The sequence below is a fragment of the Python bivittatus genome, unplaced genomic scaffold (genome assembly GCF_059951505.1).
Source record: "Python bivittatus isolate LINGU-HERP-01145 unplaced genomic scaffold, Pbiv_v1 ctg000530_np1212, whole genome shotgun sequence".
NCBI classification, from domain to species: domain Eukaryota; kingdom Metazoa; phylum Chordata; class Lepidosauria; order Squamata; family Pythonidae; genus Python; species Python bivittatus.
In genome coordinates this window covers 2,980,324-3,007,881 of record NW_028277085.1, presented here as the reverse complement: position 1 = coordinate 3,007,881, position 27,558 = coordinate 2,980,324, and the positions used below count along the sequence as shown (strand labels likewise).

The 27,558-nt window shown below is 49.4% G+C and overlaps 1 protein-coding gene and 1 long non-coding RNA gene across 2 annotated transcripts; one reads left to right on the top strand and one right to left on the bottom strand.

The window, feature by feature from the left end:
* The first annotated feature begins 125 nt into the window (after positions 1–125).
* Positions 126–25,525, top strand: PTPN9 (protein tyrosine phosphatase non-receptor type 9). Its single transcript, XM_088148368.1, has 13 exons — positions 126–1,106; positions 10,419–10,562; positions 11,612–11,701; positions 12,905–13,029; positions 13,575–13,680; positions 16,992–17,102; positions 18,398–18,726; positions 20,044–20,137; positions 20,754–20,823; positions 22,211–22,289; positions 22,509–22,659; positions 23,208–23,415; positions 23,846–25,525. The coding sequence occupies exons 1-13, from the start codon at positions 1,074–1,076 to the stop codon at positions 24,058–24,060; spliced, it is 1,755 nt and encodes a 584-aa protein (XP_088004494.1). The 5' UTR covers positions 126–1,073; the 3' UTR covers positions 24,061–25,525.
* Positions 16,561–27,542, bottom strand: LOC112542850 (uncharacterized). Its single transcript, XR_003086428.2, has 3 exons — positions 27,455–27,542; positions 25,550–25,711; positions 16,561–16,801 (listed from the first exon to the last, which is right to left on the bottom strand). It is a non-coding gene; the product is annotated as an uncharacterized LOC112542850 (long non-coding RNA).
* Between the last annotated feature and the right edge of the window lie 16 nt (positions 27,543–27,558).

The following is a 27,558-nucleotide window of genomic DNA, read 5'->3' as shown; positions in this document are numbered from 1 at the left end:
CGCGAATGGGATTCCGATTCCGAGCGGAGCCCAGGAGGGGGAGCAGCCTCGGCGCCGGGGAGGGCTGGCCTGAGCTCGGGCGCCCCTCCCCCCCCCCCCCCCCCGCTCTGCTTTTGAGGAATCCGGGCGGCGAGCGAGGCCGGGCCGCAGATCCGCGGGCGCGCTCCGCCTGGGCTGGAGGAGGGGGCGGAAAAGCCGACGGGAGCGGATCCATCCATTTCCTAAGCCTTCCCCCCCAACACACACACACACACTCACACACTCACACTCACACACAGACACCCTCCTCCTCCCAGAAAGCAACAGTTCGAAGGAGAGCCCCCCCCCTCCACTTCCTCCCGCTCCGGGAAACGAGACTATCCGAATCTGGGGAGATTTTCGCTGTTGGAAAGCCGAGAAACTTCCTCCCCCGCCCCACTTTTTCCCCCCGCAAGCGGGAAGGCTTCTCCCCTCCGCGTTTCTCGCGCCCCCTCCCCCTCGCCTGGCGTGCTCGGCGGCTTGAGGAGCAGGAGAGCCTCCCCGCAGCGATTTTTGCTTTTAGATCGGAACGGTCAGAGAGAGAGGGGGGTCCCCCCGCCCCGCAATGCCCCGCTGGTCCGGGCTGGCGCCGGCGAGCGGCCCAGCGAGGTCTCCGCGTCTCTTCGCCGCCGCTCGTCGCCTTTCGCAGCCGCCGCCAGACTCGGCTTCGCCTCGGACAGCGGCGCTCCGACCATCTTAATTCGGATCCTCGGATCCTCGCTCCTTCCCCCCCGCCCTTTTTTTGGCAAGCACGATCCTTCGCCCCCCCCCCGCCCTTCTTTTTCCCTTCTTCTTCCCTTCTTCTTCTTCTTTTTCATCGCTGTTTTTCACGCGCTCCTCCGAAAAGCGGGCGACTTGGAGAGATGCCCGGCCCGAGGCTGGCGCGGAGGCCGGCTCTCTGCCGCTGACGACCCGCTTCCTCGGCCCCCGCGGGAGAAGAAGGCGGGGGGCAGAGCGAGGCCGGGAGAAGATTAACGTGGGGAGGGGGCGAGGCTGGCGACTTCGGAGAACTTGCGCGTCCTCTCCGGCCGCCGCCGCCGCGGGCTTCCAGGAGCATGGCTGCGCAGCTCACTCCCGAGGAGGAGCAGGTAAGAGGCGGGGGCGCCCCCAAATCTTGGGGGGTGGAAGGGGAAGGCTGGGGCCGCCCGGTCCCTCTCCCGGCTCCGCTGGGTCCTTTCTCTGCATGGCAGTTCCTCGCTGCAGTTGGCAATGACGTTGCTTTATGTCGGATTGTTTTGCTTGCCGAACGGGGGGGGGGGGCGGGGACGGCGTCTTGCTCGAGATGCAGAGGCCGAGCCCGCCCGGGCCTGCGTTTTCTCCCCCCCCCCCCGCTGCGTGCCGGCCGATGCCTCGGTTCTTGCCCCCTGAACGAAGGTGATGGACGGAAGCGCGAAGCGCGAGCGATGCCCGGCGCTGGGCAGGGCTCGGGGTTCCAGAAGGGAACGGCTGCGGAGCTTGGGGGGGCGCCTGCCTTCCTGTCCTCCTCGGAAGCCCCGGAAGCCCCCCTTTCTCCCCCCCCAATGCACCGTCTCCTTACAGTGTAGCCCCGCATGTCCTCGCCTTGGGAGGGACGAAGTCCAGAATCCGGGGTCTCCTCCTCTTTGCTGGGGGGGGGCGGGGGCAGTCTTGGCCCTGAGGAGTACAGTTGCCCTCCCAGCCTCTGATGGACCCCCCTTCCACCAGATCAGCGACCGCCTTTGGAGGGGGGGTACAGAGGTATCCCCTGGTGATGTTTCCATGGTGATCAGAGAGTGGGGGGGGGGAGCTGAGATGCAGACGAGTCAGGGCCAGAGAGGGGGCCTCTTCCACTTGCAAAGGGGGCAGCCCCCACCCCCGTGCTAGCATCTCATTTTGCACACCCAACTTATGACCCACCCCCCAAAAAACAAGGATAGAAACTCCCCCCCCCCGCCCCTGCTCCCTCCTCTCATTCCAAAAACAAGGAAATTTGTGGGTGGGGGGATCATAAAAGGGAACACCCCCCTTTCTGCATAAAGAAAGCTTCTGGGGGGGAGAAGTCTCACTCTCCCGTTTAGAGTTGGGGGACAAGAGATCACACTTCCCCCCCCTTCCCCTTTCCTCAAGAGAGCCCCTGAAATCTTGGACTCTCTTGAATGAATTCCTTTTTTCTCTCTTCCCCTCTTCATGGGTTGGTATGTTGGGGGGGGGGGGCGGGTACTTGACTCCATTTTTTTCCCATGTTAAAAAAAAAGGAATAGGGAGAGGATGTGAAACACAAACATGTAGTAACCCGCTGGCTTCCCGTCTTCTAATATTTGAGGAAGTGAGGCGGGAGGGTGGAGAAGTTGAAAGATACACAGCCAACCTAGATGCCCCTTAACTACAGTTCAGCTCGATCCTCTTTTAATTTCTCCACAACCCCTTTTTTTCCCCTTCCTTTTTCCAGTCATGAAACTGGAGACAGAAGAAAGGAAGGGTATATTTGTCATGGAAAGGAACTGGTTTTTCCAGACAATCTTCTACTTGGTGTCATAAGAAAAACATCTGGCAGAGCCTTCAGCATCCTCGCTTTCATTTCGGAGTCTGCTCATGGGGTGGGGATGGGGGTGGGGGCCACCCTTCCTTAATTTAAACAAAAATGCAATGATCGAGTAGCTTTCTTGGCAAAGGGTGGTGTGGCTGTGAGGCAAAATGTAAATGGGGACATTTTCTCCCATTTTTTGTCTCCTCCGTGAAGAGTTCCCAGCCTTGCTGCTTCCACCCGCCAGATACATTTCAGTGAGTGGTGGGATGGAGAATAAGGCCTCCAAAGGCGGCCAGCAGAAATGGTCCTTTACGGAGGATGGCCCCGAGGAGTTTTTAAAAGCTGGCCCAGGAAAGAGAACAAAAGGGAAGTTGAGCATATTCCGGTTTTCCGGCTGCTCTTCCATCCAGATTCTAACACGGAGCTTCTGGAGGTCTTCAGTCTCTCAGTGGTTTGGACAGAGGGGCACACCAGAAGCCAAAATCAAATATCTTCCCTATCATTCTTTAATATACACGCGGCATTCATTCCAGCCCTCTTCTCAATCACTCTTGACCAACCCTATCTAGAAGTACTCAGCTACGCGATCGGTGTTTTCCTCTTAAAAAAACGTTGCCACGGCTTGCAAAAGAGAAATGTCTGAATTTAGGCCGTTTGGGAGAAGGGATCCGCCTGAGCAGCTGCGCCTGTGACATTCCTGTCTTTCCTAGTGCGTGCCTGTTTTTCCCTGCCCGCTTCCCAGTTGACTGTAAACAGCAAACTCGTGCGTTGCAAAGTTTGCGGCTTTTGTAATTTTCCACTTCTGCGTCTCCAAGGCGCTGACAGTGGTTAAGGAACCAGGAAGGTGTCGAAAACTGAGCTCTCTTTGTGGGGGATGGGGAAAAGAAGGTTTCGGCTTTTCCAGGAAGGATTTAATTCAGACTTTCCCTGAGATCTGGTTGTATAGGTTGGTCATAACTTCGAGTTTTCTCGGCATGATGATGACACTCCCCGAGCTGTTCGCCAATGTTATCATTTTATCATCCCTTGGGATTTATTTATTCATTATTTAAGATGGTTTTATATTGTATTTTAATTGATGTTCTCTCTTCCGTAAACTGCCCGGGGTCGCTCTTTAACGAGATGGGCGGTGACAAATTCGATAGATAAATAAAATAAAATAAAATAAATAAATGAGTGCCCTTGCATCTGCATGAGGTCAGGGAAGGAAGATCTGCATGAGACCCGCACAAAGATCCGTGGTGGTAACTGAGAAGAGGCAGCAAAGCTGTTGCAGAAGCTGAAAAGAGCCTAAACGGGTTGAGAACAGCAGGCTATAGAAATTGCAGAAATCAGTAAATGAAAATTCTAGAGCTGATCCTGGAAGATGAAGTGTGATGCTGAGTCAGTGGGCCCAGCAAAGTTGGTAGGTGTCCTACAGCGAAGGTCTCTCCAGTGAAGGACTCCATCCTGCATAAGGGAGGCTCTGAGCTGCTCCTCAGAAGAGGCCTTTATAGGTAAATACAGAGATCCCAAACATTTGGGACTTCATGCCAGGTCAGCATAGTATCAACCCTGGGCAGTAGTAACTATAAAAACCAACGTTGAGTAAATCATAGTTCTCTTGTGTGGTGTAACTAGCCCTTATGAACGTTCCAAGAACTCTCTAGTCTCTAAGACAGTGCTTCTCCACCTTGGCCACTTTAAGGCAGGTGGACTTCAACTCCAAGAATTCCCCATGCTGGCTGGGGAATTCTGGGAGTTGTCCACTTGTCTTAAAGTGGCCAAGGTGGAGAAACACTGCTCTAAGTCTTTATTGGACTTCCTGATTTAAGCTCAAAGGGAAGGTGTGGTGCTATTCCCTACTTATAGAATCCCACTTCCTGGAAGCTGCGATACAACAGACAAGTGGAAAAGGCCAGGATATTCTCTCTGAGATCATATTAGAGCTGAGTAACCCTCCAAATCAAATTGGGTCCTGGTATCCCCTAGATGGCTTGAGCAGACCACCCCAAGCTCATAAGCCTATGTAGCTCCACGTAGGCTCCACTTTGCCCCGGGGTCTCTGAATTCTGGAGATCAGTGTTCTTCAACCTTGACCACTTGAAGATGTGTGGACTTCAATTTCCATAATTCCCCAGCCAGCCATGCTGGCTGGGGAATTATGGGAGTTGAAGTCCACACATCTTCAAGTGGCCAAGGTTGAGGAACCCTGCTGGAGATGATGCTGTGGACCCATCTGTGTTCCAAAGACTCTGTACGTATTAAAGCCACGTTGCAAAACGAGTGTTTTGAAAGTGCCCAAACTCTTCCAGATACAGAAACTCTGCAAATATTCCCCAACAGTAACTTAGAGCAATGTTGCTGAAACGTTTGTCTCTCAGGACCCCTTCCCCCTTTTAAAAATTATAGAGGGTCGCAAAAGAGCTTTTGTTGGTATAGGTGATATTTATCGATACTGACCCTGTGAAAAATTAAAAAGGGCACATTGGTAGAATATTTATTTAACCGAATCAGGTAAAAATAACAGACTCAGACCCCTGAGATATGAATAAAATATTTTCTCATGAAAAGAACTATATTTCTTAACAAATAAGAAACAATCATGAGAAGAGGGACATTGTTTTAACGTTTTGCAAATATCTTCAACATCTGGCAAATAAGCTTGATTTCGCGGACCCCTGAGAGGGTCTTGGGGGACCCCCGGGGATCTTCGGACCACACCTTAAGAAACAGTGACTGTTTCAGCACTGATAGGCTGGTGAGCTTTCTTGCAGCAGATGACCTGGGATACTCCATGGTCTCAAGGGGGCCCTTCTCAACCCTTCAAGATAGTCCAGACCAGAAGCACACCCAGAGCTACTAGCTCTAACTTTATTGTAAGGTTACATTAACAGAATCTTGCAAGTCTGAAAGTACCTCTTTCCCCACTCGCCTTTACAGTCCAAGAAACTAGGGAGCTTCTGAGATGTTTTCCACACTCCCATTCCTTCTGTAGGCTCAGCTGCCTCTGATCTGACCATTGTCCAGTCTGTGGCTCTTCCTCTTGTCTCCCAAGGTCATTCCCACATAATATTACCCTTCCTTCCTTCCTTCCTTCCTTCCTTCCTTCCTTCCTTCCTTCCTTCCTTCCTTCCTTCCTTCCTTCCTTCTCCTCCTCCTCTCTCTCTCTCTCTCTCACATACACACACACTCCTTCCTTCCTTCCTTCCTTCCTTCCTTCCATCCATCCTTCCATCCTTCTCCTCCTCCTCTCTCTCTCTCTCACATACACACACACTCCTTCCTTCCTTCCTTCCTTCCTTCCTTCCTTCCTTCCTTCCTTCCTTCCTTCCTTCCTTCTCCTCCTCCTCTCTCTCTCTCTCTCTCTCACATACACACACACTCCTTCCTTCCTTCCTTCCTTGTAGGAGCACAGCTGGATCACCCAACCCACAGACCTCCTACTTTAAATCAGTTGTGTCCCTTAGCATTAGAATGTGACTCTTGATCCCACTTCCAGAATTTAAATCTAGGAGCAGAAAAGGGGGCTGGGAAAAAGAAAGGGATGGGGACATGGGGAGAGATCCAGGAAGGCGTGTTTCTGCCAGGTGAATGGTTGCCACAATTTGGCGACTCTTCTGTTATTTTGTCCTTTCTGCCACCAACCCCTTTTCTCCAAAGAGGTGAGAGCAGCCATGGCTGGCTGGGGAATTCTGGGAGCTGAAGTCCACGCGTCTTCGAGTGGCCAAGGTTGAGAAACACTGGTATAGATTCCCACAGAGAATGGGTTTCAGCTCCTCCTCATGTTAAATATTATTTGAACGTCCTAATCTTAGGAATGCCCTCCCCAAGCAACTGTACAGTATCCCTTTCATTCATCAAGCTACAAATGTCTCATCTGATTTCCTTGAAACTTGCTCAAGGACATCTTCATTTTGATTTGTGATGGAAGAGCACCACTTGAAATAGAAAGATTATATTCGGACCCATGGGGTTGGCCACACTGTACTGCCCCCCCCTCCTCCTCCTCCTCTTCTTCTTCTATACATTTTTCAAAAAGATTCACAATTGCACCGTTTTCTCCCTTTTTATTCTCTTTCTGGTTGTACTGAACTCCACGGCATGGATAGAAGCATCTAAACTGAAATAGAAAGTGCTCAAATTCAATGGCTGGTCTTTGCTGCCTTGGAAAAATCCTTATATTTTTGAAGCCATTTCCTGTTGTCTGCCCCAGAGGAGTGACATCATTCCCTTCTTTTTTTCTCTTCCGCTGGGGACTGGGAAGGAAGTCTGAGTAAGGATGCAAGGAATGTAGCAGCTTGTTACCCTGAAAAGGGAGATTGCAAGCCAGCCAGGTAGCATGCAGGCCGTGTTTAAAATCAAAAATAAAAAGCTCAGGAGGGCTCAAGAAATAGCGCTTTCCTGTGTCCCTCTCAACAATTAAAGGGAGAGTCTATTGTATTTCCTTGCTGGCTGGGGAATTCTGGGAGTTGAAGTCCATGCGTCTTCAAGTGGCCAAGGTTGAGAAACACTGCTATAGATTCACACCGAGAATGGGTTTCAGCTCCTCCTTGTGTTAAATATTATTTGAACGTGGAAGGCAGGGGGGCAAATCATCTTCCAATGAAACCTCTCGATAAAGATAAACGTAAATGACTAGTTAATCATTGCTCGAAACACAAAGGCACCCTTTCTTCTGAATATTCCCTTTTTTTTTTTTTTCCGGCTGCTTCCTTCCCTTCTCAGGAGATAGGAATAATATAAGTGCCAAAGGTACATTATCAAAATTACTTGCTTGACTTTCGGGTTGGCTGTGTGAAATGGTAAGTGTCAGGGTGTGTTAAATAATGCATCACACACGCATGCACACCCCCCACGGCTTTGTGACTAGGCACTAGCAAATTTTGGAGGCGGCCAACAGTGCCAAAAAGCCGGTGTTTGGAGCACCTTCCCCAAGGGTGGCCCTTGATGCTTGTGGCAAATGCGATGGTTTTCTCTTAAGTAAAAGCATTTTAAAATCCTTGCCTAAACCCTCTTTAAAGTAGGAGGAGAGGACGAAGCAGGATCGACAGTCGATACGGAGCGTTTCCGCGTCGTGCTTTCTCTTCGCCTCTATCTGGGCACGTTTGGCTCGCTTCCCGCTGACCTTGTCCTTGCTCGTCCTGGCGGCTGCTTCCTCGTAAGGTTTAATATTTGTATAGCACGTGAAGTGGCTTGTCAGTGGCACAGATAGGTCCCCGTTGGCGCTGATAAGGCTCCCACAAAACGGTCACATTCTTCGAATCCGCACCGTTTCTATGGAATTTCTATGGTGTTTCCATATTCTTTATTTCTCCATTCGTCAAATTCACACTATTTCTATGGAATTTCTATGGTGTTTCTATATTCTGTATTTCTACCTTCTTCGAATTTGCACTATTTCTATGGTACTTCTGTGGAAAACAGGGTAACTGGTTCCCGCTCGACAGAAATCAGCAATGAAAATGTTTAAACGTAAATTTTGTATATGCTGGTTAATGAAGCATAACAGTAAAAGATTAAAAGAATACGCTTACAACTTAGATTTATTTTTAACAAAGTCACAGAGTAGTTACACTGTAGAAAGCAAAATAAAAACCAAGAAAAGTCTACATATCATTCCTGTCTATCTTCTCGATAAATAGATCGCATAAACATTTGAAATAAACAGATCAAGTGTACAAAGGACAAGATCCCTGCTCTCTGTCATCTTCTGCTGTCATTTTTCAACACGGGTGCCTTCTTTTTTGAGCTTTCCTCGAACGGATCTTTTCCTTTCTCCATTTTGCACCAATGACAATTAGTGTCTAAAACCGCCACCACAACGGTGCATGCACTAGCCTCAACTGTGTGCACGCTAGCCTCGCCTTAACTGAATTTTGGCTCACGTTACACGTGGCCTGGTATCAATTTACAATTCGCACTCCATATCTGAATATCGCCCCATTCGGATTTGCGCTAATCGCTGGGGAATTCTGGGAGTTGAAGTCCACCCATCATAAAGTCGCCACGGTTGAGAATCGCTGCTGTCAAGGCTTCGCTTGAGCCTGGAAAGGCTGGACAGAAAAAGTGTTAACCGTGGCAGAACAGGAGCCTCCTGTTTTCCATGAGTCACTTCTTCAAGACGTTTCTCCTGCAAATGAGGGAGCGCAGAAGCTGTTTAAAAATGAATGGAAATACAGTTCTCCCCAAGGCCTGGAGCAAGGAACTGACTCGAGGTTTCCACTCCTGAAATGGGCCCGTTGGGAGCGCTGAGTGGCTCTCTAGGAGTCGCGGAAAAGCTTCGGATCGAATCCACTTCAGGATGGAGTCGCTCGGCCAGCTCTGTGCCTAATGACTTCCAGCTCGCAAAAGGCTGTGATCAATTTTATCTCTGCTTGGGCCAGACTGGGAAGAGAGTCATCCCGAGACTTAGCCGAGGAGCGGATGGTCTTCCTCGGATACCAAGAGGGATGCTGAATTGGGGGTGCTGCCGCCTGGGGAACTGAAAACCTCTTCCTTGTCTCGCCCTCCCCTGTCAAGGTTGGGAAGAATAAGAGGGCAGGCCTACCTTACTGGGTTGTTGCTGAACCTTTGGGATAAGCTGCTAAAACCTGCTAGAAATAATCTTCTCCACCCTTTCACTGGATCCTGTGCTGTTCTCTGGTGGGGTTTCTTTATTGAGAAACTTGCCACAGCAGGTGAGACCAGAAGCAGCAGAAAAATGCCCCCATAGGAACCCTTCTGGGGCTCTGTTGCAGGCAGGTTTAATCTGGCAATTGGCCGCCCTGACTTGGAAACTGAACAGAGCTGGAGGACCCCCCCTTTTCCCTCCCCACTTGGTGCTTCAGAGGCACAGAAGGTTTTATGTCACCACTGTGCCTTGCATTAGGACTGGCAGTGCTTCAGATCTTACAGGTAGTCCTTGCTTAACAACCATTAGTGACCGTTCAAAGTTACAACTGTGCTAAAAAAGTGACTTACGACTGGTCCTCACACTTATGACCATCACAGCATCCCTGTGGTCACATGATCAAAATTCGGGCACTTGGGAACCAGCTCGCACTTACAATGGTTGCAGGGTCCTGGGGCCACCTATCGCCATTTGCAACCTTCCCAGGGGGTTTCCAACAAGCAAAGTCAATGGGGGAAGCTGGATTTGCTCAGTGACCATGTGCTTTGCTTAATGGCCATGGTGATTCGCTTAATGACCACCCCAAAAAAGGTCATAAAATCTGGTCCGATTTGCTTAACAACCAATTTTCCGGTCCCTATTGTCATTAAGCGAGGACTACCTGTATTTGGAAATGTTTCTTCAGAGTGCCCCCTAAAGCCATTCTTTGGAAGTGAATCGGAAGCAGTGCCCAGCCCTAATGTTGAGGCTTCGTCCACCGCTGATCACGCAACCACAGAACTGTAGAGTTAGAAGAGACCGCAAAGATCAATTAATCCACCTCTTACGGTTTTAGGCAGATCTCTGCTTTTTTTCTCCCCTTCGCAGCATCCTTCTCCGCTTTCCTGCCTCCACATCTCACAAACAACTCCCTCCCCGTGACTCATCTCATCTGACGTTTCATCTGCCCCTCGCTTGCAGCCTCTTTCAGTAAAGGGCGTGACGGCTCGAAAATTGGGCATTTGGAACGACTGAACTTTTTCCTAGGAACTTCTAAGCCTGGATTGCATCTCAGAGGGGGGAGGACAAGGTGGCTGGAAGCGGTTCGGGGTCTTTAACCCCATAACCATTCATGGCCCCCCAACTAGTCCCCAAGAGGTTGAACTGCTCCTGAAACGGAGGAACCCTGCTGCTTCCTTCCCATCGCATGTAGCCTCCAGACTCAGGCAGAGTTTGGAAACATTGCAACCACAGCTCTTTACACAACATCTTGGGGTCTAGAAAAAAAAAATAACCTTTTTTTTCTTTACTTCCTCTCTCCTGCTTTGCTACATTGGGATGAAGGCCACCAAGCAGTTCCTTGAGGAGATCAACAAGTGGACGGTCCAGTACAATGTCTCGCCTCTCTCCTGGAACGTCGCCGTCAAATTCCTCATGGCCAGGAAATTCGATGTCCTCCGGGCAATTGAACTCTTCCATTCGTACAGGGTTAGTGCTTGTGTAATGCCAGGGTTGGAGCGGAGTGGGGCCTGGGGACTTCCGTGCACGGATTCCCACAGGCTGAAGCTGGACCAATGAACTGACTCTTTCCAAGACGGCTTAAAATAGTTCGCTGACCTGTAACCGTTTCCCACGCTCGCCTCTGGAGCTGAGAAAACGGCCGTGGATTTGGGGGGGCAGGCTCCTCCCTTTCCCAAATATCCATGAGGGTTAGAACCTTGATCCCGTCCCAAACATTGCCCCCAGCAGATTTCAAGATCCTGGCCAGCTCTTGGCTTCTCGGTTAAAGATTTCTCCTCCGAAAGGCGTTGCTGATGCGTAGATGCCTGAATGGGGTTCTATCTGCATCTACTTCCTTTCCACCCACCATCCCGTCCAGTTTGGGATGCAGAACTCCCTTGGGGTGGGTTTGGGTTTGTTAAAAACAGTGAAAAAAGTAAGACGTCTATTTTACCCATAAGCGAGGCGGATCTCAGACCATCTCGCCCGAATGCGGTCAACTTCGTAAGGGACTTTTCAGAGGTTCGGGCTCAGCACCACCCCAAACCTCCTGGGGGTGCAGGAACTGAACAGGAAGCACCTGGTGGTCTCTCTCTAGGGAGGGGAGAGCCACTCTTGGGGGCCCTTTCTGTCCAAACCCATCCGACGAAGTTGGCTGAGGGGCTCGTCCCGGGGAGGTTTGGGTGTGGCAGTCAAGCGCGGATCACTCCTTGCTCATTCTAGGCTGAACCTGGCAGACACGGAAAGGCAACGTTGGGACTTCCTTTTTTAAAAAATCCTTATTTCAAAGCAAACCTGGTTTCAAACAGTCTAAGAACCCAGCAAGGTTCCAACACTTTTGGGGTCTGTCGGGGTAAACCGAAGAATCTGGCCTCTTGCGTTTTGCAGAAAGGGTTCCTTTCCCCCCGGTTGAACCAAGGGAAGCCTTTCCGACGTATAAGAGGGGAGGGGTTGGGATATACCAGGAAAGCTGTGGAATTTCCTTCACTTTGTTTGGGTGGGTGCCTGATGCCGCTGTCTTCTCCCCCCCTCTTTAGGAAACGAGATTGAAGGAAGGAATCGTGAAGCTGAAACCCCACGAGGAACCGTTGCGGTCAGAACTCCTGAGTGGAAAATTCACCATCCTGGTAAGCCTTTGCTCCCGGTCTGTCCTCAAGGTGTGCAGCCAGAAAATGTGAGAAGGGGGGGAATTCCCCAAGGCCTCGAGGCGGGGGGGGGGCTCCACATAAGGATGGAGATCGTCTGAACAAGCTACTCCTCACCCAGATGGGTTTCCTTTCAGATCGCCCCATATTACAGAAACTTTGCATTTGGGGAAGATGCAAAAATGAGCCTCAGGCCGTGACGATGCTACCTTTGGGTAGACGGTTAAAAACCATCTCCTCTTCATTGCTGCTGTTGTTATATTATATAGATGTTATTAGGGAGGGAGGGGCCCACAAAAGACTTAATGCAGCCCTGCCTACAGTTACTTCATGAGAAATGTCTGGAAAGTCAACAGGTCTAGGGGTTATGGAAGGAAATAACTCACCTGTCAATGCATTCTTGGCGACTGGTGTTCAGGGGTACACTGCTCCTGCAGCTAGAGGCTCCATAACAGCAGAGTCAATAGCAAATAATAAATCTCTCCTCCTCCTCATCCAGGAATTGTTATTCTCTTCTAAGGCCACTTAAACCAGCTCCCTTCAGCGTATCTTGCCACCCCGTGATGTACAACTCATTTACTCTGTCTCCTCCATCTATTGTTAATTTATCACAGTTGGAGACCCCGGGTTCTAGGCGTCCATCTTCCAAATCAGAACCAACTCAACTAATTCCATTTCGAGCCTGGTTAATGTGATGCACCCGATCCTCTACCTTCCCCTAGCCCTTTCACAACAACCCTGTAAGGTAGCCCATCAACAGAGATGGGCCCAAAGCCCATAACTGCCCGTCGAGAGCTATGGGTAACAGGGATTTGAACCTGAATTTTCCCTGATCCTTGAGTTGAATCTAGGATACAGGGGGATCAAAGCCTAGGGCTGTTAAGAGCTTTGATTCCAAATTATCTGTGCTGCTGAATAACCCAGTCTCTATGCCACTGTGTCTCATCCTCCGGAAGTTTAAGATGCGTGGACTCCAACTCCCAGAATTCCCCAGCCAGCATGGCTGGCGTCCACGCATCTTAAACTTCTGGAGGTTGAGACACACCGCGAACAGGATCACCCTTAGCCACGGACAACCCGTTTCTAGACGGCTTGCAAATCGTGAGGATCTCCCCAGGTTCTGCCAGGGCCCATCCGCCCCGCTTTTACTACCTCGCTAATATTCCTCTTCTGCTTCCTTCGCAGAGTGTGCGAGACCCCTCGGGAGCGTCCATCGCCCTCTTCACTGCTAAGCTGCACCACCCCAACAAAAGCGTCCAGCACGTGGTGCTTCAGGCGCTCTTCTACTTGCTGGACAGGGCGGTGGAAAGGTGAGAAGGGCTGTTCGCCGTCCAGCAGCGCGCCTGCTTTTTGCTTTTCCTCAACAGCCTGGAGAGAACTATCATAGTTCCGTGTTTCTCCCCGTGCAAAAAATCTCAAGATTCGGCTCGCCCGTTTTCCATTAACTAAAAGCATTGCAAGCGATGCTGATTTCCAGAGCTGCTGGCTCTGTTAAGAAACATACACTCTGGACTTGTCCATGCCACTGTTTGAAAGTTCAGAAGTTTGGGCTTATCCAATACAAAGGCGTACCCGAGTTAAACGTCGCCTCTTACCTATCTCCAAACTCGCGTTTCGTCCAAATCCCTCCGTATCTTTAAACCCAAGGATTCTGGCTTGTAAGGTCGTGGAGCAGATTTGGGGGAAAAGTAGATCGTGATTTGCCAAGCCTTGGGTGAACCTTCAGATTGGGCTGGGCTGGGTTTTTGTGGGCATGCGTCAGCTCCCTGCCTGAATCCTCGTAGAAGTGCTGTGTGACCACAGCAACGTGGCGTGGTACTTCCACTGTAATAATTATTTTCCTTCCAACAACCAGCTTTGAAACTCAGCGGAATGGCCTGGTATTTATATACGACATGGCGGACTCCCATTACTCCAACTTTGAGCTGGACCTCAGCAAGAAGATCTTAAACCTGCTGAAGGTAATGAGAAAGTATCATCGTAACTCAAACGGACATTGCCCAGACACCTTGGGACTACAATCCCAAATTGAGGCCCTGCAGAGAAAACTTCAGATTTTTGGCTAATTTCGTCAAGGTCACAAGCTCAATTGCTTTGATCTTTTTTTTTTTTTTTTTTTGAACCAGTCTTGTGCTCTGGGGCATTGAGGATAGCCGCCTGTAAGCTGAGCCATCTGCTTTTTATAAAGGGCAAACAATCCCTGTCCAAAATGATGTTTCCCAAAAAGTTCCCAGATGGAAATGTTTGATCTCTTGCTGTTCATGGAAACTGTGTTTGGTCATACTTAGGAATTTGATGAGAAGTATGGTGTGGTAGCCAGAACATACATAATGGGTGCTGGATCCTTTGTAGCTAGCTTTGCTGCTGTTTATGTACTTATGGAGAGCAGTCCTGAAGGCCATCTAGGTCTAGAAGGAAACCACAAATGGTTGCCCATCTTCTCCTTGAAGGCCTTCCAACAAGGAGAAGCCACACTCCTTTAGAACTCCTTGGTTCTGATTTTCTCTCTCTCAAGAAGCTAGATGGTTTAATCTCAACATTTGACCCATATCCACCCTCCGGTAATTTCAACCTGTTCAGACTACTCAACAGATGATCTTTAGGCTTCAGTGCAACCACTTTTGAAGGTATCTGAAAGGTTCTGCTGTCACCTTGGAAGTGAATGCCCTGCTTCTCATATTCCTAAAGCAGGGACAGGTACCTGGAAAACACCAGGTTGTGTGCTTCCAAAGTTCACTGACTTTGCTCCACTTATTTGCAGTAATTGTTTAGGTCACACTGCTTTGAAGATGGTAATAATCTGGCAGAGCTTTCCACCCATACAGGAATCGCAAGATGTTATCCCAGCGCTATTGTCTCTGACCCCAGGGCTTCCATGGAAGTGAGAATTTATCTTTAGCAAGTTTATCCAGTGTAGCCAAAAGCCCTAATTGCCCAGTGCAAGGCAGTTTAATTAATGAATCACAGATATAAAATGTTGGCTTTTAATCCAACCGGCTATGACCTCTGACGTGTTGACCGCTGGTGACAATTTTCTTGTAAACAGCCTGTTGTCTCCTGATGCTGCAGATGAAGAACTCAGGGCCATTTCTCAGAAAAGCCAAAAACAACTATTTCCTGTATTAACGTGCCCTTTTCAAAAAAGCCAGCCAAACACAAATATTTGGGATCCTCAAATATATTCATCGGATTAAAGTCCTAAATCAGCAGATTGACCCAAAGCAGTTGAGGGCTTCTGTGAAGTAGCAACGCAGGTAAATTAACTCTCCTAGTAACTGAACCAAGGTTAGAAGAGTAGATCTGCCCTTATTCTGTCCCCAGCTAATCTCAACCGTGGTTATCTGTTGGGTTAGTATACAGGCCACCCATTGTCCAGAATTATTTTTGACCTCCAGTTCTTTTTTTTTCTTTTTAATTTTATTTAAAACAATGGTGTATTTCCAAAAAAGATAATATCCAGAAATGGGCAGATAATTACTGAAGTTATACAATTAAAGCTCAGGATAACAGAATAGATAGAGCTGTTCTCATGATCTAAAAAGTATACATTTTGAACTTGATGCCAAAATCTACTTGTGGCCATGAAAAGTAACTATTGCATGTTCATCCCACTGTATTCCAAGTAGAATTTTTTCAGCTTAATGCCTAATTTCCACTATGTTGTTATTGGCGGCCATGAAAAGTAACCTATTCTATTCCACTGTTAGCCAGAATTTACTCAGGTCTGCATTTTGAAACCAGATAGACCGTTACAGATAAATGCTTTGCTTCTCATAGCGCTGTGGTTCTCAGTTCTTCTTCTTTCTTGATCCCTATCGGGATATGCTGGAGTTGGAAAAGGATTCGGTTTCCATGGGAGCAAAATGCCCAGATTTTCCAAAGTATATTCCATGAAAGCCTATGGGAGTAGCAATGAATGGAGTCCATCGACATTCCAAAATTGCACACAAGAAGTGTCTAAGTTGGGGAGGGGGGTAGAAAAAACTTAGGGAAGATGGATGGATGGATGGATGGATGGATGGATGGATGGATGGATGGATGGATGGATAGATAGATATAAAAATCTGGCAGAAAATAATGCAGTGCAATTGAGTGGTTGTTTTCGAACACAGACATGACATCTCCTGTGCTCATCGGTAGGATCTGCAGTCGTTAGCGGCCCATAATCCAGACTTCCTCTGAAATCTCTGATCATACCCACGGATACGTTCCACGGGCACGACCAGCTGCCAAGGCTGAGCTGGTCTCTTGGGTGGTGCAGGCTTCATCAACAAACGTCAGCTCCTAGGAGAAGTTAGGGATTTGCTGCTGTTCCAGCTTGTTGGGGTTCACTGGCTGAGAGGGGCTGCAAGCTGTCTTAACCATCCTGGTTTACTTGCCTGGCAACAAAAGCCTGCAAGCCCCTGCTCTAAATGTTATTTATTTATTTTATGTATATGTCAAATTTGTCACCGACCATCTCGTTAAAAAGCGACTCTTTTTGCTTTTCCAACTTTTTAGTTTCTCAATTTCTGCTCTCTTTGCAACATGCGTGGGTCTCCCCCTATTGGCCGCAGGGAGGAAATGCAGGAAGGTCCAGGTAAAATCCCCTCTGAGTTAAGATCAGCTCCCGGGATCCTAGGATCCCCTGGTGGCCTCTCATCCATGTACTAACCAGGTCCAACCCTGCTTAGCCAGGTGCTGCTACCTGCCCAGGTAAAGAATGGGGTACTTGGCTGCGTTGACGGGGATGTAGTCCTGTAATTCAGTGCAGACCACAGTCCACCTGTTAACTCTTCAGTGATGCGCACAGGATACAAGAACAGCAAAAGTGGGGGGAGAAAGGGGGGAAAAGGCAAGGAATATGAAAAGAAAGTCCCTTCCCCCATTGACCTCTGACCCACTGATCAATAGATAACAAATCTCTCTTGTTCCACATTCAAAATCTGGGTTTCGCACACATTTTTAATATTCTCACCTTCAATGATCTGTTTGATGAGGATTGATCTTCTCCCACTCAGACAGAAATCCCTGCAATTCCTCCTACCATTTACATTGTGCTGATTGCCGCTGTTGCCATCTAGGCTGAACGTTAACCACGATCTGTAGTTTTTAAAACAATACAGTATTTATAAGTAACGATGGAAGGAAAACGTTAACCTAATTCTAGGAGGCCTGAAAATTCCCTGTGCTTTGTTTTGCTCGCCCTTTTTCCTCGTCTGCTGCTGCTTCCTTTTTTCAAAAACGCTTAGTAAAAAAATAAGAATAATTTTTAAATCTCCTCGGTTTGCAGGGGGCCTTTCCGGCGCGCCTGAAAAAGGTGTTCATTGTGGGAGCCCCCATGTGGTTCCGGGTTCCTTACTCCATCATCAGCTTGTTGCTCAAAGAGAAACTGCGAGAAAGGGTGAGTTGGGGCGGGTGGGATCTGGGGAGGCTTCAGCGTGCTAAGAGGGAGACCCTGCCCCGCTCACCTGCCGTGTCGAGTAATTAAGGCCGAGCGCGGTGAAAACAGACAACGTGCCACAAGTTGGGGAAACTGGGGTTAAAATGGCAATCAGGAATTCAGTGCAAGCCGACATAAACGGATGCACTTTGAGGACAGGAGAATCTTCACAACTGGAAGGATTTAAGGGAACAGCAAGTAGGGAAAGTCTGAGGGTGTGTTGCCTAGCACTATAATCATCTCAGCCCAGCATGCGCTCCTTTTGGGGGTCATTAGGAAAGAGACCATCGACTTCTTATGGCTTTTCTACAATTCTGGTGGTGTGGGGGGCAACATTTTCTGGGGGGAGTCATTTTTCCACCTCCTTCTCCCCCCAAAAAAGCAAACTGAAATTTTTCCAGTGTAATTAACCTATGTAAATTACTTGAATTAATTAAAGTTTGCATAGGAATTTTTTTTCCCCAGAAAAGCCACATCACCGAAACTCACATCATGGTGTAGTCAAATTTGCAAAACTCTTAAGTGTTTTATTATCGCCATGTTGTCTGTCTGTCTAACCATCCATCCATCTATAGTATCTATCCATTCTGTCTCTATCCGTCCATCTGTCCATCCATCCACCCACCCATTCATCGTATCTATCCATCCTATCTTTCTGTCTGTCTGTCTATCCGTTCATCCACCCATCCAATGGATCTGGAAATGTTGCAGAAACAGGTCGCCCAAATGAACATGGGAACTGAGCCATGCCCTACCAAGTCAAGTTTTTTTTGGGGGGGGGAATAAAGAGAGTGTGTATTAATATGTGCATGGTGTAAGGAAGGTGAATAGCCCCCGCCCCACAAAATACAAACAGGGTCAAGCATGAATGGTTACCAGACGATTAAAAAGCCTTCTGAACTGTGCTGAGATACAAAGGGGTTTCTCTCCCTGTCAGTTGCAGAAGCCCATTTGGTCGTGCAAGGGTGTTCCTGCAAGCAACATGGCCGTGGTGGGGTGCGGGGTGGGTGGGTGGAGAAGCAAAGGTGGGGAGAGGGCCAGCCATTTCCCTAAGGCAAGATTCCCCCCTCCGTCAAAAAAGGGCCAAAATCACACTGGGGAAATTTACAGGGTGAGTTCAGGGGGGCTGAGAGACTGCCAAGGGGACTCTGGGAGCGCATGCAGGCTGCCATTCACCCACCCCAGCCTGCCTGTTCTCCCCCACGCATGTACACCAATTCCTGCACGTTCCAATACGCGCTCCTTCCTCCTTTTAGGTCCAGATGGTGAAGATGTCGGAGCTGAGGCAACACCTGCCCCACGAATGCCTCCCCGAGTACCTGGGGGGGTCTCTCAAACTGGACCCCCTCAGCTGGAATTGCAGGTTCCTCCCGCAGCAGAACGGTCACCCGGACCCCCTGGATGAGCTGATCCTGGTGCCTCTGGCTCCCCCCCGGGACAACGGCTCCGTGCATGTCCCGGGCCCCAAGGCTCTGACTCTCCAGGAGCTGCTGGAGCACGTGAGCCAGAAGCAGAAGCGAGGAATCTACGAAGAGTACGAAGGCATCCGGCACCGCAGCCCTTCGGGGACTTTTGGCTGTTCTTTGTAAGCAGTCCACAGGGCAGGCCACCGGGCAGGAGGGTCTGGGGTTGGAGGGCAGGAGGAACCTCGGCTGGAGCCCCTCCTAAGGAGAACCAGTCTTGGGAGAAGGCGACTGTCTCACCCCATGGAGTCTTCATTGTTCTCCATTTCTTCTGAGTCATTTGTAAGGTCTAGAGCAGTGTTTCTCAACCTGGGCAACTTTAAGATGGGTGGACTTCAACTCCCAGAATTCCCCAGCCAGCATGGCTAGCTGGGGAATTCTGGGAGTTGAAGTCCACCCATCTTAAAGCTGCCCAGGTTGAGAAACACTGACCTAATTCTTAATCCACCAACAGTATCTGTTTTCTAGGACGAGATGACAACTTGGTGGCTTCCAAATTCTAGCCTACAACTCCTGTTATCCCTTGCCATTGGTGACGTTCACTATATCCACATGTGCTGGCTGGGGAATTCTGGGAGCTGTAGTCCACCCATCTTAAAGTTGCCCAGGTTGAGAAACACTGACCTACCTGATCCTTAATCCACAAATAGTATCGGCTTTCTGGGACAGAATAAATCGGGGTAACAGCTTGAAGATGATGATTTAGGGGCAGGGCCCTAAATTTACTGGAGACAGTTCAATGACACCAAGGCAGGATTTGTCATTTTGGAAGAGGAGGAGGAGGCTGGCTGGGGACCCCCGTTTTTAAACAATATTTATTAGAATTTTTCAATACAACAAAAGTATACAAATCAAAAGAAAAGAAAGTAAAGAAAGAAAAACAGAATTATGACTTCCGCCCTTCTTTCTATCATGTAACTGACCTCTTACTTTTCCCCTTCCCTCTTTTAACCCTTTCTAATCCCCAAATCCATAAATATTCAAGTTTTTTTTCTTTCGGCATTAAGGCTCTTTTCTTTTAAAAAAGGCTTTATCATTTCTTTCCTGACCCGACTGGTCAGCTTCACCATTTTCCGCCAGCTCCATCAATTTTATAATCCAATCTTCTACAATCTTCTTCTTCTACAATCTTCTACAATCTTCTACAATCTTATTATCCTTCCATTTTTGTGCAATAATCTCGCCGCAGTTGTCATGCACCATGTTTAGTTTCCCATATTTCTTTTCTAGTTCAGCATCCACAAGACCCAACAGAAATAATTCTGGTTTCATCACCATTTTAATCTGTGGTATCTTTTGCATCCGTGCTAGTGACCCCCATTTTTTACTGTTCTTTCTTACAGAAAATTTTGCTTCTGTGCTACCCGGCCCCCAATTGCAGGGTGCCATCCTGGCCCCCCTTATTCACTGTGCCTGCCTTTCTCTGCCCTTCTTTCCAGAGCACCTTTGAACCAGGAGAAGAACCGATACGGGGACGTGCCCTGCCTTGATCAAACCAGGGTGAAGTTAACCAAACAGTTCAACTGCCAGGAGGTAAGTGAGCCAGGCAGCACTGGGGGGCATCAAACCCCCAAATCATAATGAATAATTCAGCTTCTGGCTGCAGAATTGAGGCAGGTTTTGAACAGAACCTTCACGGTGATCACACTACCTCCCAGGGGTGTTGTGGGGAAAAATTGGAGGAGGGGGCATTATATACACCCTCCAGAGGAAAGGTGAGCTATAGTTCAGCTGAATAAATACATAAAAGAACAATTTGGTTGCAGAGCGTGGGTTGTGCAGATAAAACGTTTAAAGTTCTGTTTCAAAGTTTTCCTGGCTTTCTACCTCTTTGGGCCTTGTCCTACTTTGCAGAATAGAAAGTGGAAAGCAACAGGTGGTAGGAATAGTTAAGTTCTCTATTTGCCTAAGAATTGAGGAAAGGTGCTCTCAGTTGCAAGAGAGAATATCCGATTAATGCAGAAAGTTAGACCTAAACTAAGATTTCGTGGGCCTTTTGTTTAAGAGTAGGGAGTAAAATCAGATCTTCTTTAGTTCGGGAAAGCGACACAGAAGAATAGTCTCCTTCCATACCTAACTTTGCCCGCTCCTCAAATGTAGCTTCGGTAGCTGGTTTGTAGGGTTGACAAACGCAATTGTGTCTCCATAGCTTACCGACTACATCAACGCCAGCTTCATGGACGGTTACAAGCAAAGGAACGCTTACATCGGCACTCAAGGTACGTACGATCCCAGCTCTTGAAGGCATCATCTGGCTCCTTAGAAGCCGTTGAAAGAGGCAACATCTGCATTTAGGGTCTGGAGTCTGTCAACCCACAGCTCCTCCTTCTTGCCTTGCTCAACAAATGCGCCTTGCACGTCTGGTGCTCCAGAAGAACCCAAACTTCTTTCTACCAGGTTAGTCTCAGACTCCATCATCCTGTCTTCCAGCTATAAGCAACCAGATTTGCTAAATTTTTGTTCTGCCCAGGAATGAACATCTGCTGCTGCTCTCAGATGTAGTCTGTAATTCTCAGAACCTACCGGGCTGGAGGGAGGTTCCCTTGGAAAGTTAAAACATCTGTTCCAAAGTTTTCTTGGCTGAAGAAGACAAGTCCATCTATCTCTTTGGGTCTTGCCCTACTTTGCAAAGGCTGCAGTTGCCATGTTGTCACCCCCACAATTTACCAAGGAAGGGTTGAGGAAACCCTGGAGCTCTGGTGTCAGCAAAAGACACATAATACTGAGTCTAATAATCTTTCTCAATATAAGGTAGCGTCTTATGTCAGTCAGCTCTTTCTTTAGAACCATGAAGATGGGATGTTAGCTTATTGGTTAGTCCAAGTGATCACTTAATAGCAAAACAACTCTTGTTGGGTACTCCTGGTGTCCCTCCCAATCTCTGTACATCAGGAATGAGGTATGCTGTGTCCCACTAATTGCTGCTGAAATACAATTCCCAGCTTCTCTCATTCTTGGCCATGCTGATTGAGACTCCTAGTTAAGAAACATGGGCAGAGCTCAAAGTTCCCAACCTCTGGCACACACAGAACTAGCTGCACAGGTAGTCCTCGCTTAGCAACCACAATTGGGACCAGCAACTCCATCGCTAAGTGAAGTGGTCACTAAATGGGAAATCACGCAACTAGGCTTTTCTATTCTCCACTCTCTGTTTGGAATGCTCACCCTGCAGCTGGGATAATTAGCAAGAAGGGAATTCATGTTTGTATTTACATTCATCGGAGAGGAAGGGATTACAAGAGAGTAAGCAGGCGTACATAATGGGGAATACACATTGAAAGCAATGCACCAGGAGCCCTGAGTACTACGCAAGCGGTCTGATGTATTCCCCATTGTGTGGCTGCTTGCTCTCTTGTAATCCTTTCCTCTCCAATCTCTCTGCTCTGCAAGGGAGAGGGGAAATGGGTCAGGCATAGGACAACGCATAATGGCGCTCACGTGACTGAGGGACACTGTGAAGGTCATAAACACGGGCATTGGTGGTAAAGTTATTTTTTCAGCATCGTCTTAACTTTGAACGGTCGCTGAAGGAAGCGGTCGGTAAGCAAGGACTACCTGTAGTATGTAGCTTCCAGCATTGTCTTAACATTCCGTGTTTCATTCTAGGACCATTAGAAAACACATACAATGACTTCTGGCGCATGGTGTGGGAACAGAACGTGCTGGTGATCGTGATGACCACACGGTAACGTATCTCTGTGCATCGCAGGACCAGCGAGCATGGCCTTGATGTGTTTCAGCAGAGGGGGTGGTTTGCCCATGTGCCATGATCTTCTTATGAAGATGGTTTTGGCTCAAAGTGGTTCACTCGAAAGCTGTCCTTTCACGCTTTCATTGGGCTCCAAGCGGACACCTTCCAGGTATGCACACCTTCCATATTCCCCCATTCTTCTTTCCATTGCAGGATTGAAGAAGGAGGCAAAAGGAAGTGTGGTCAATACTGGCCACTGGAGAAGGACTTTCAGATCTCCTACGGAGCCCTAACGGTCACCAACCTTGGGACGGAGAACCTCAGCCATTACAAAAAAACACTCCTGGAGATGTACAACTGTGAGGTAAGTGCACAAACTCTTTCATCAGTGTGCCAAGGGGTGTCACACTTGTCTTCCCTTTCACAGCAGTTCCACTCCACTAGAGCTCACAACCTAAAGTCCTCCTCCTTTCAGCTCTTCAACCTTCTTTAGCTGGTACTTCCTAAATGGAGAATTGGGCTATGCAAGGTGATCGTGGCCTGCTTCTACAACAGAGCCTTCCCCAACCCAGATGTCTGGTCTTCAACTCAGTTTGAACTCAGTTCAACTTAGTTTGGTTACTGTTGAGAATCCTAGGGGTTGAAGGCTTTCCATCCAGAGCAGTGTTTTTCAACCTTGGTGGCTTTAAGGGGGGGTGGACTTCAACTCCCAGAATTCCCCAGCCAGCATGCTGGCTAGGGAATTCTGGGAGTTGAAGTCCACCCATCTTAAAGTTGCCAAGGTTGAAAAACACCGATCTAAACAGTGCCATATGAGCTCTGAGCAGAAGAGGACCCATCCTTGCAAAGGAGGCATAAAAGTGGTGAGCTGAAATGTGGAATCCAGTCTCTGCCCTTTTCACCTCCCTGCAGACCCGAGAGAGACGCCTCGTGACCCATTTCCAGTACGTGAGCTGGCCTGACTACGGTGTCCCTTCCTCCGCGGCAACGCTCATTGACTTCCTGGGAGCCGTCAAGCAGCAGCAGAGGGTGGCCGTCAGTGCCTTGGGACCACGCTACAAAGGCCACCCGGGCGGGCCGCCCATTGTGGTACATTGCAGTGCTGGTATCGGGAGGACAGGTAACTGGATTGTACGGGGATCCTGCGTGGCGGGTTAGATTTCCAAGAACTACAGAAGCTTTCTCCCATGGGCCCACCCTCTGACTCCCAGCATGCCCCAAGCAGCAAAGCCAGGACTCAGAAATCTGGGAGTTGAAGTTCACACATCTGCTGGAGGCCCAAGTGGGAGAAGACTCCCCACCTGTAAAGCAGGAGTCGTCGAGGTCATTTTCTCTTTCTGTTAATTCTCTGGAATGCCGAAAAGCAACCTTCCCTAACCTGTCACCCTGCAAAGGTGTTGAACTTCAACTCCCCTAAGGCCCTGCTGTCTGGGGATTATGGGACCCAGAAGCCTAATAATTTTACCAAGAAGCCCATGCAGAACATGGAACGGGCTGTTTCAGCGGGTGGCTGATGGTTGATCCTTCCCTTCCCTCTACCCTTTCCCCAGGTACTTTCTGCGCACTGGATATCTGCCTGTCACAGATACAAGACGTGGGTACCCTCAACGTTTATCAGACGGTGGTGCGGATGAGGACACAGCGCGCCTTTAGCATCCAGACCCCCGAGCAGTATTATTTCTGCTACTTGGCCATCATCGAGCACGCACAGAGAGAAAACTTGCTCCCCCACTCCCATCCCAGGATGGGTCTGGAGAAGAGCTAATAACGTCAGAAGGTCTGGAAGCTCACCAAGGTCCAAGCCACAGCAGGAACTATTACGCTGTCAGATCCCTCCCTCCCTCCCTCCCTCCCTCCCTCCCTCCCTCCCTCCCCTTCTTCTGCCCCTCACCCTGCTCAACCCCTGGGCTTTGCTGGAGCTTCCAGGTGGACCCAGCCCATTCTCTGCCAGCAAGGTTGGAGGGCATTTTTCTCGGACTAGCTGGCTACGATGAGCCATGATCAGTAGCCACAGACCAGGGAGCCCTTGCAACCACTGCCTTGACTGACCTGTGCCTTATCGAAACAAAGCAAGCCGAGAACGACACAAACCTATGGGCCTGCCTTGCCCTCGAGGTCAGTGGGCTGAAGACCTGACTCTTCCCCGTGGGGGTCTGCCCTACAAGAGGCTGGGATGGAAGAACCACGCAACGCTTCAGTCTTAGCGGCCGCTAAGCCAGCCCGTGTGTTGTCTGTACGTCCGTGCAACGTCCTTCCCTTGCCTGGGGTGTAACCGGGATTCCCATTTATATAGTTGTAGCTGCTTCTAGCCAAGATTCAGTAGCGCCTCGTTCTGAGGGGCCACGTCCAGTGTGACTGCCAAAGTTAGTGGCTCTGTCTGTCTCCCCCCACCCCTTTGCCCAGATCTGCCCCCTCCGTGGTTGGCTGCCGAATTCAAACACGCACACTCACAAGGAGCTTTCACCCAAATGCCTTGAAGGGGGGGCACTCCCTAACAGGATGGCGTTGCCGCAGAAGGGGGCGGCCAAACGGGGGTGGAGAGGGACGGTTAGGGTTAATCAACCTCCTTTGATGGCCCTTTGAGAGGCGACGGAAAAGGGGGTTCGCCCAAGGGCGTCCCTGGACCCCGCAGCGCCGGGGAGGGAGGCGGGAACGGCCAGTGTGTTTGTCCCTAGCCAGGAATGTTAAGCGGCTGGTACGAATATGGCGCCAGAAAAAGGGTCCAAATGAGAGGGGCAGAAGCCCCGCAGGATTGGCGTGCGAGAGGCAGGGGGTTAAGCTGGAACAATTCTCTTCCATGGAGCCTCTTCTTCCAGATGAAGCTGGGGAAGGGAGGAACACTTTGAGGCACCGAGAGACAGAGAAGGCTGTGTGAACGCGGGGCCCCCAACCACCTCCTTTCCTGTTTGTAGCATGTGGGGCCCCCGAGCAGCCGGACGGCAAGGGCCTCCCATCCAGGGGGGCTTGTGGTCTCCTCTCTCTCTCTCTGCTTGCAGAGACGTGACCATGTTTGAGCCAACCTCAGTAACTTTATACTGGAATCAGATCTTTGGAACATGTACATTTCTTATTTTATTTTTTACAACCCCTTCTCTTCTTCTCCCTTTTTGTTTTGTATTTAATCTTAACTTGCTCAAGCCCAAGTTGGAAATAATGGTAAAGGTCCCTGATCGCTGTTCCACAGTGAATTATGGTCTCTTTTCTTTTCTTTCCTTTTTTTTTTTTTTTTTGTATTCACAAATAAATATACCTACAACCCACGAGCTCAGTGCTGTTCCTTTTGTGGCGTCTGCAAATGAGCACTCCAGGGCAGAGGTCAGCAACTTGTAGCTTTTCTCCTCTAGGCAGCCCTTGGCCCAGTTTCAAAACCTTTCTGCAAACAAATGATTCAGATCTGTGGCAAAGCTCCAGTCTAGCTGCATACAAAGAGAGAGGGAAAACACGCGAAACGTGATGAAACATTCATCACACACATTAAAGGTAAAGCCATCCTCAGGGTTCACACAAGATACTGAGTCATAAACTAACCACACAAGCTCAGTTCATACAACTGGGTCACTGTTTTTCAATCTTAGCAGCTCGAAGATGGGTGGACTTCAACTCCCAGAATTCCCCAGCCAGCGTGTGTGGACTTCAACCCCCAGAATTCGTGCATGCTGGCTGGGGAATTCTGGGAGTTGAAGTCCACCCATCTTCAAGTTGCCAGAGTTGAAAAACACTCTTTTAGGATGTTGCTTTTCAGGCACGTAGCAAAACAGAATCGATGGATGTTAAAAGAATAGAAACAAACTTGCAGGATACTTCAAGTACGGCCGCCGTCTAGGCTGGCCTCCTTTGGAGAAAAACGACTCCACAGCCGAGCATCCTGGGGGACTGATGAGGAACGTGGGGTTCAAGGACCACGGGGCTGATCCGGCAGGACGTGCGGATTTAGGCTAAAAGCCTTGAAATGCCCCAGTGAATTAACGCAGCCGGGTCTGACTTCTGCATAAACGTGCACGCACTTCACCCAGTCTCTCACCCGGCCCAGAGGCTCTCAACTGGGCCCCCCAGGTTTACAGTTAATCCAATTTGTACAGATGCCCACCTCATCTACGCAACTCTGGGAGGCTCGCAGCTGCTAAAAACCATCCAATAAAAACAAGGGAAAAACCAACAGACCAATGTATAAAAACTATCCACAAGCAGCTTTAAAAAAGCAGAGAATCGTGATCAGCAGCAGAATTCGTCCTGCATCAGCTGCACACGGCTACGGTAAGAGCTGCCCACTCTCGCCACCTCCCCGGGCATGGCGGCAGAGCCACGTGTTCAGGGCCTTCCTAAAGCCGGGAGGGTCGGGGCCATCTAAGGTCCCCCCATAGGGCAGGCACCATGGCAGAAAAGGCCCTCTTCCTGGGTCCCCCCAGATGACACGCTTTCGTAGATGGGACCCATAACATGCCTCTCCTGCCAGTCCTGAAGGGATGGGTGGATGCAACCGGGGGTGGGGGGTGTAGGATGTTTCAAGGGGGCTATTGGTGAAAAACATAAGGGAGGCCACAGTACACGCTGAGGGGGCCACAGGAAAGCAGAGCGTATTGTTTTATATATTTTATGTATTTATATTTATATATCAAATTTGTCACCACCCATCTCGTTAAAGAAACGACTCTGGGTGGTGTGCAGAGAAGCCAGAATCAATTAAAAATATAATTATACTGCAAATGCTGCCCGGCTGACGCCAGAGAACGCCCCAGTTCCTCTCTCACGCCCCTATCTTGTCATGGCACCCGGACGGGGGGCCGGGGCCAGGAGGAAAACCAGATCGGCAGGGGGCCACGGGCGAAACGACGTTGAGAAACCCTGCTCTAGCCCACCTCGCAGGGTTATCGTGCAAATAACAGGGAAGGGGGGCAGATCCCGGATAACGGCGAACCCGGAGTATGCCCATCAGAGGGAGCCGCATCTCAAGATCTCTTGGAGCGGCAACTTTTTCCAAACCGAGCGTGGGTGCCCGGAGGGTTTGGACACCCCCTCGGCGGTGCCAGCCCAGGGTTTGAATTCTCGCAACACGGCTCTCTCCCAAGCGGAAAACACGGGCCGGGAACGACATCCCCACGTTCTCCAGTCTCCCTTCCCGGAGCCCCCACCGCGCGCATCGCCAGGCTGCGAATACTTACAGGCGCGGACCGTCCAGCCAAGCCCTTTCATACGCAGCCCGGCCGGGGGGCACTTCCGGGGGGGAGAAGGTGTGGCCTAAATTGTAGCCTTAATCCCCGCCCCG

Coding starts and splice junctions, on each gene's coding strand:
- PTPN9 (XM_088148368.1), top strand. CDS start 1,074: ATGGCTGCGCAGCTCACTCCCGAGGAGGAGCAG. Junction 20,138..20,753: donor AACAGTTCAACTGCCAGGAG/GTAAGTGAGCCA, acceptor GTGTCTCCATAG/CTTACCGACTACATCAACGC. Junction 23,416..23,845: donor TGCTGGTATCGGGAGGACAG/GTAACTGGATTG, acceptor CCCTTTCCCCAG/GTACTTTCTGCGCACTGGAT.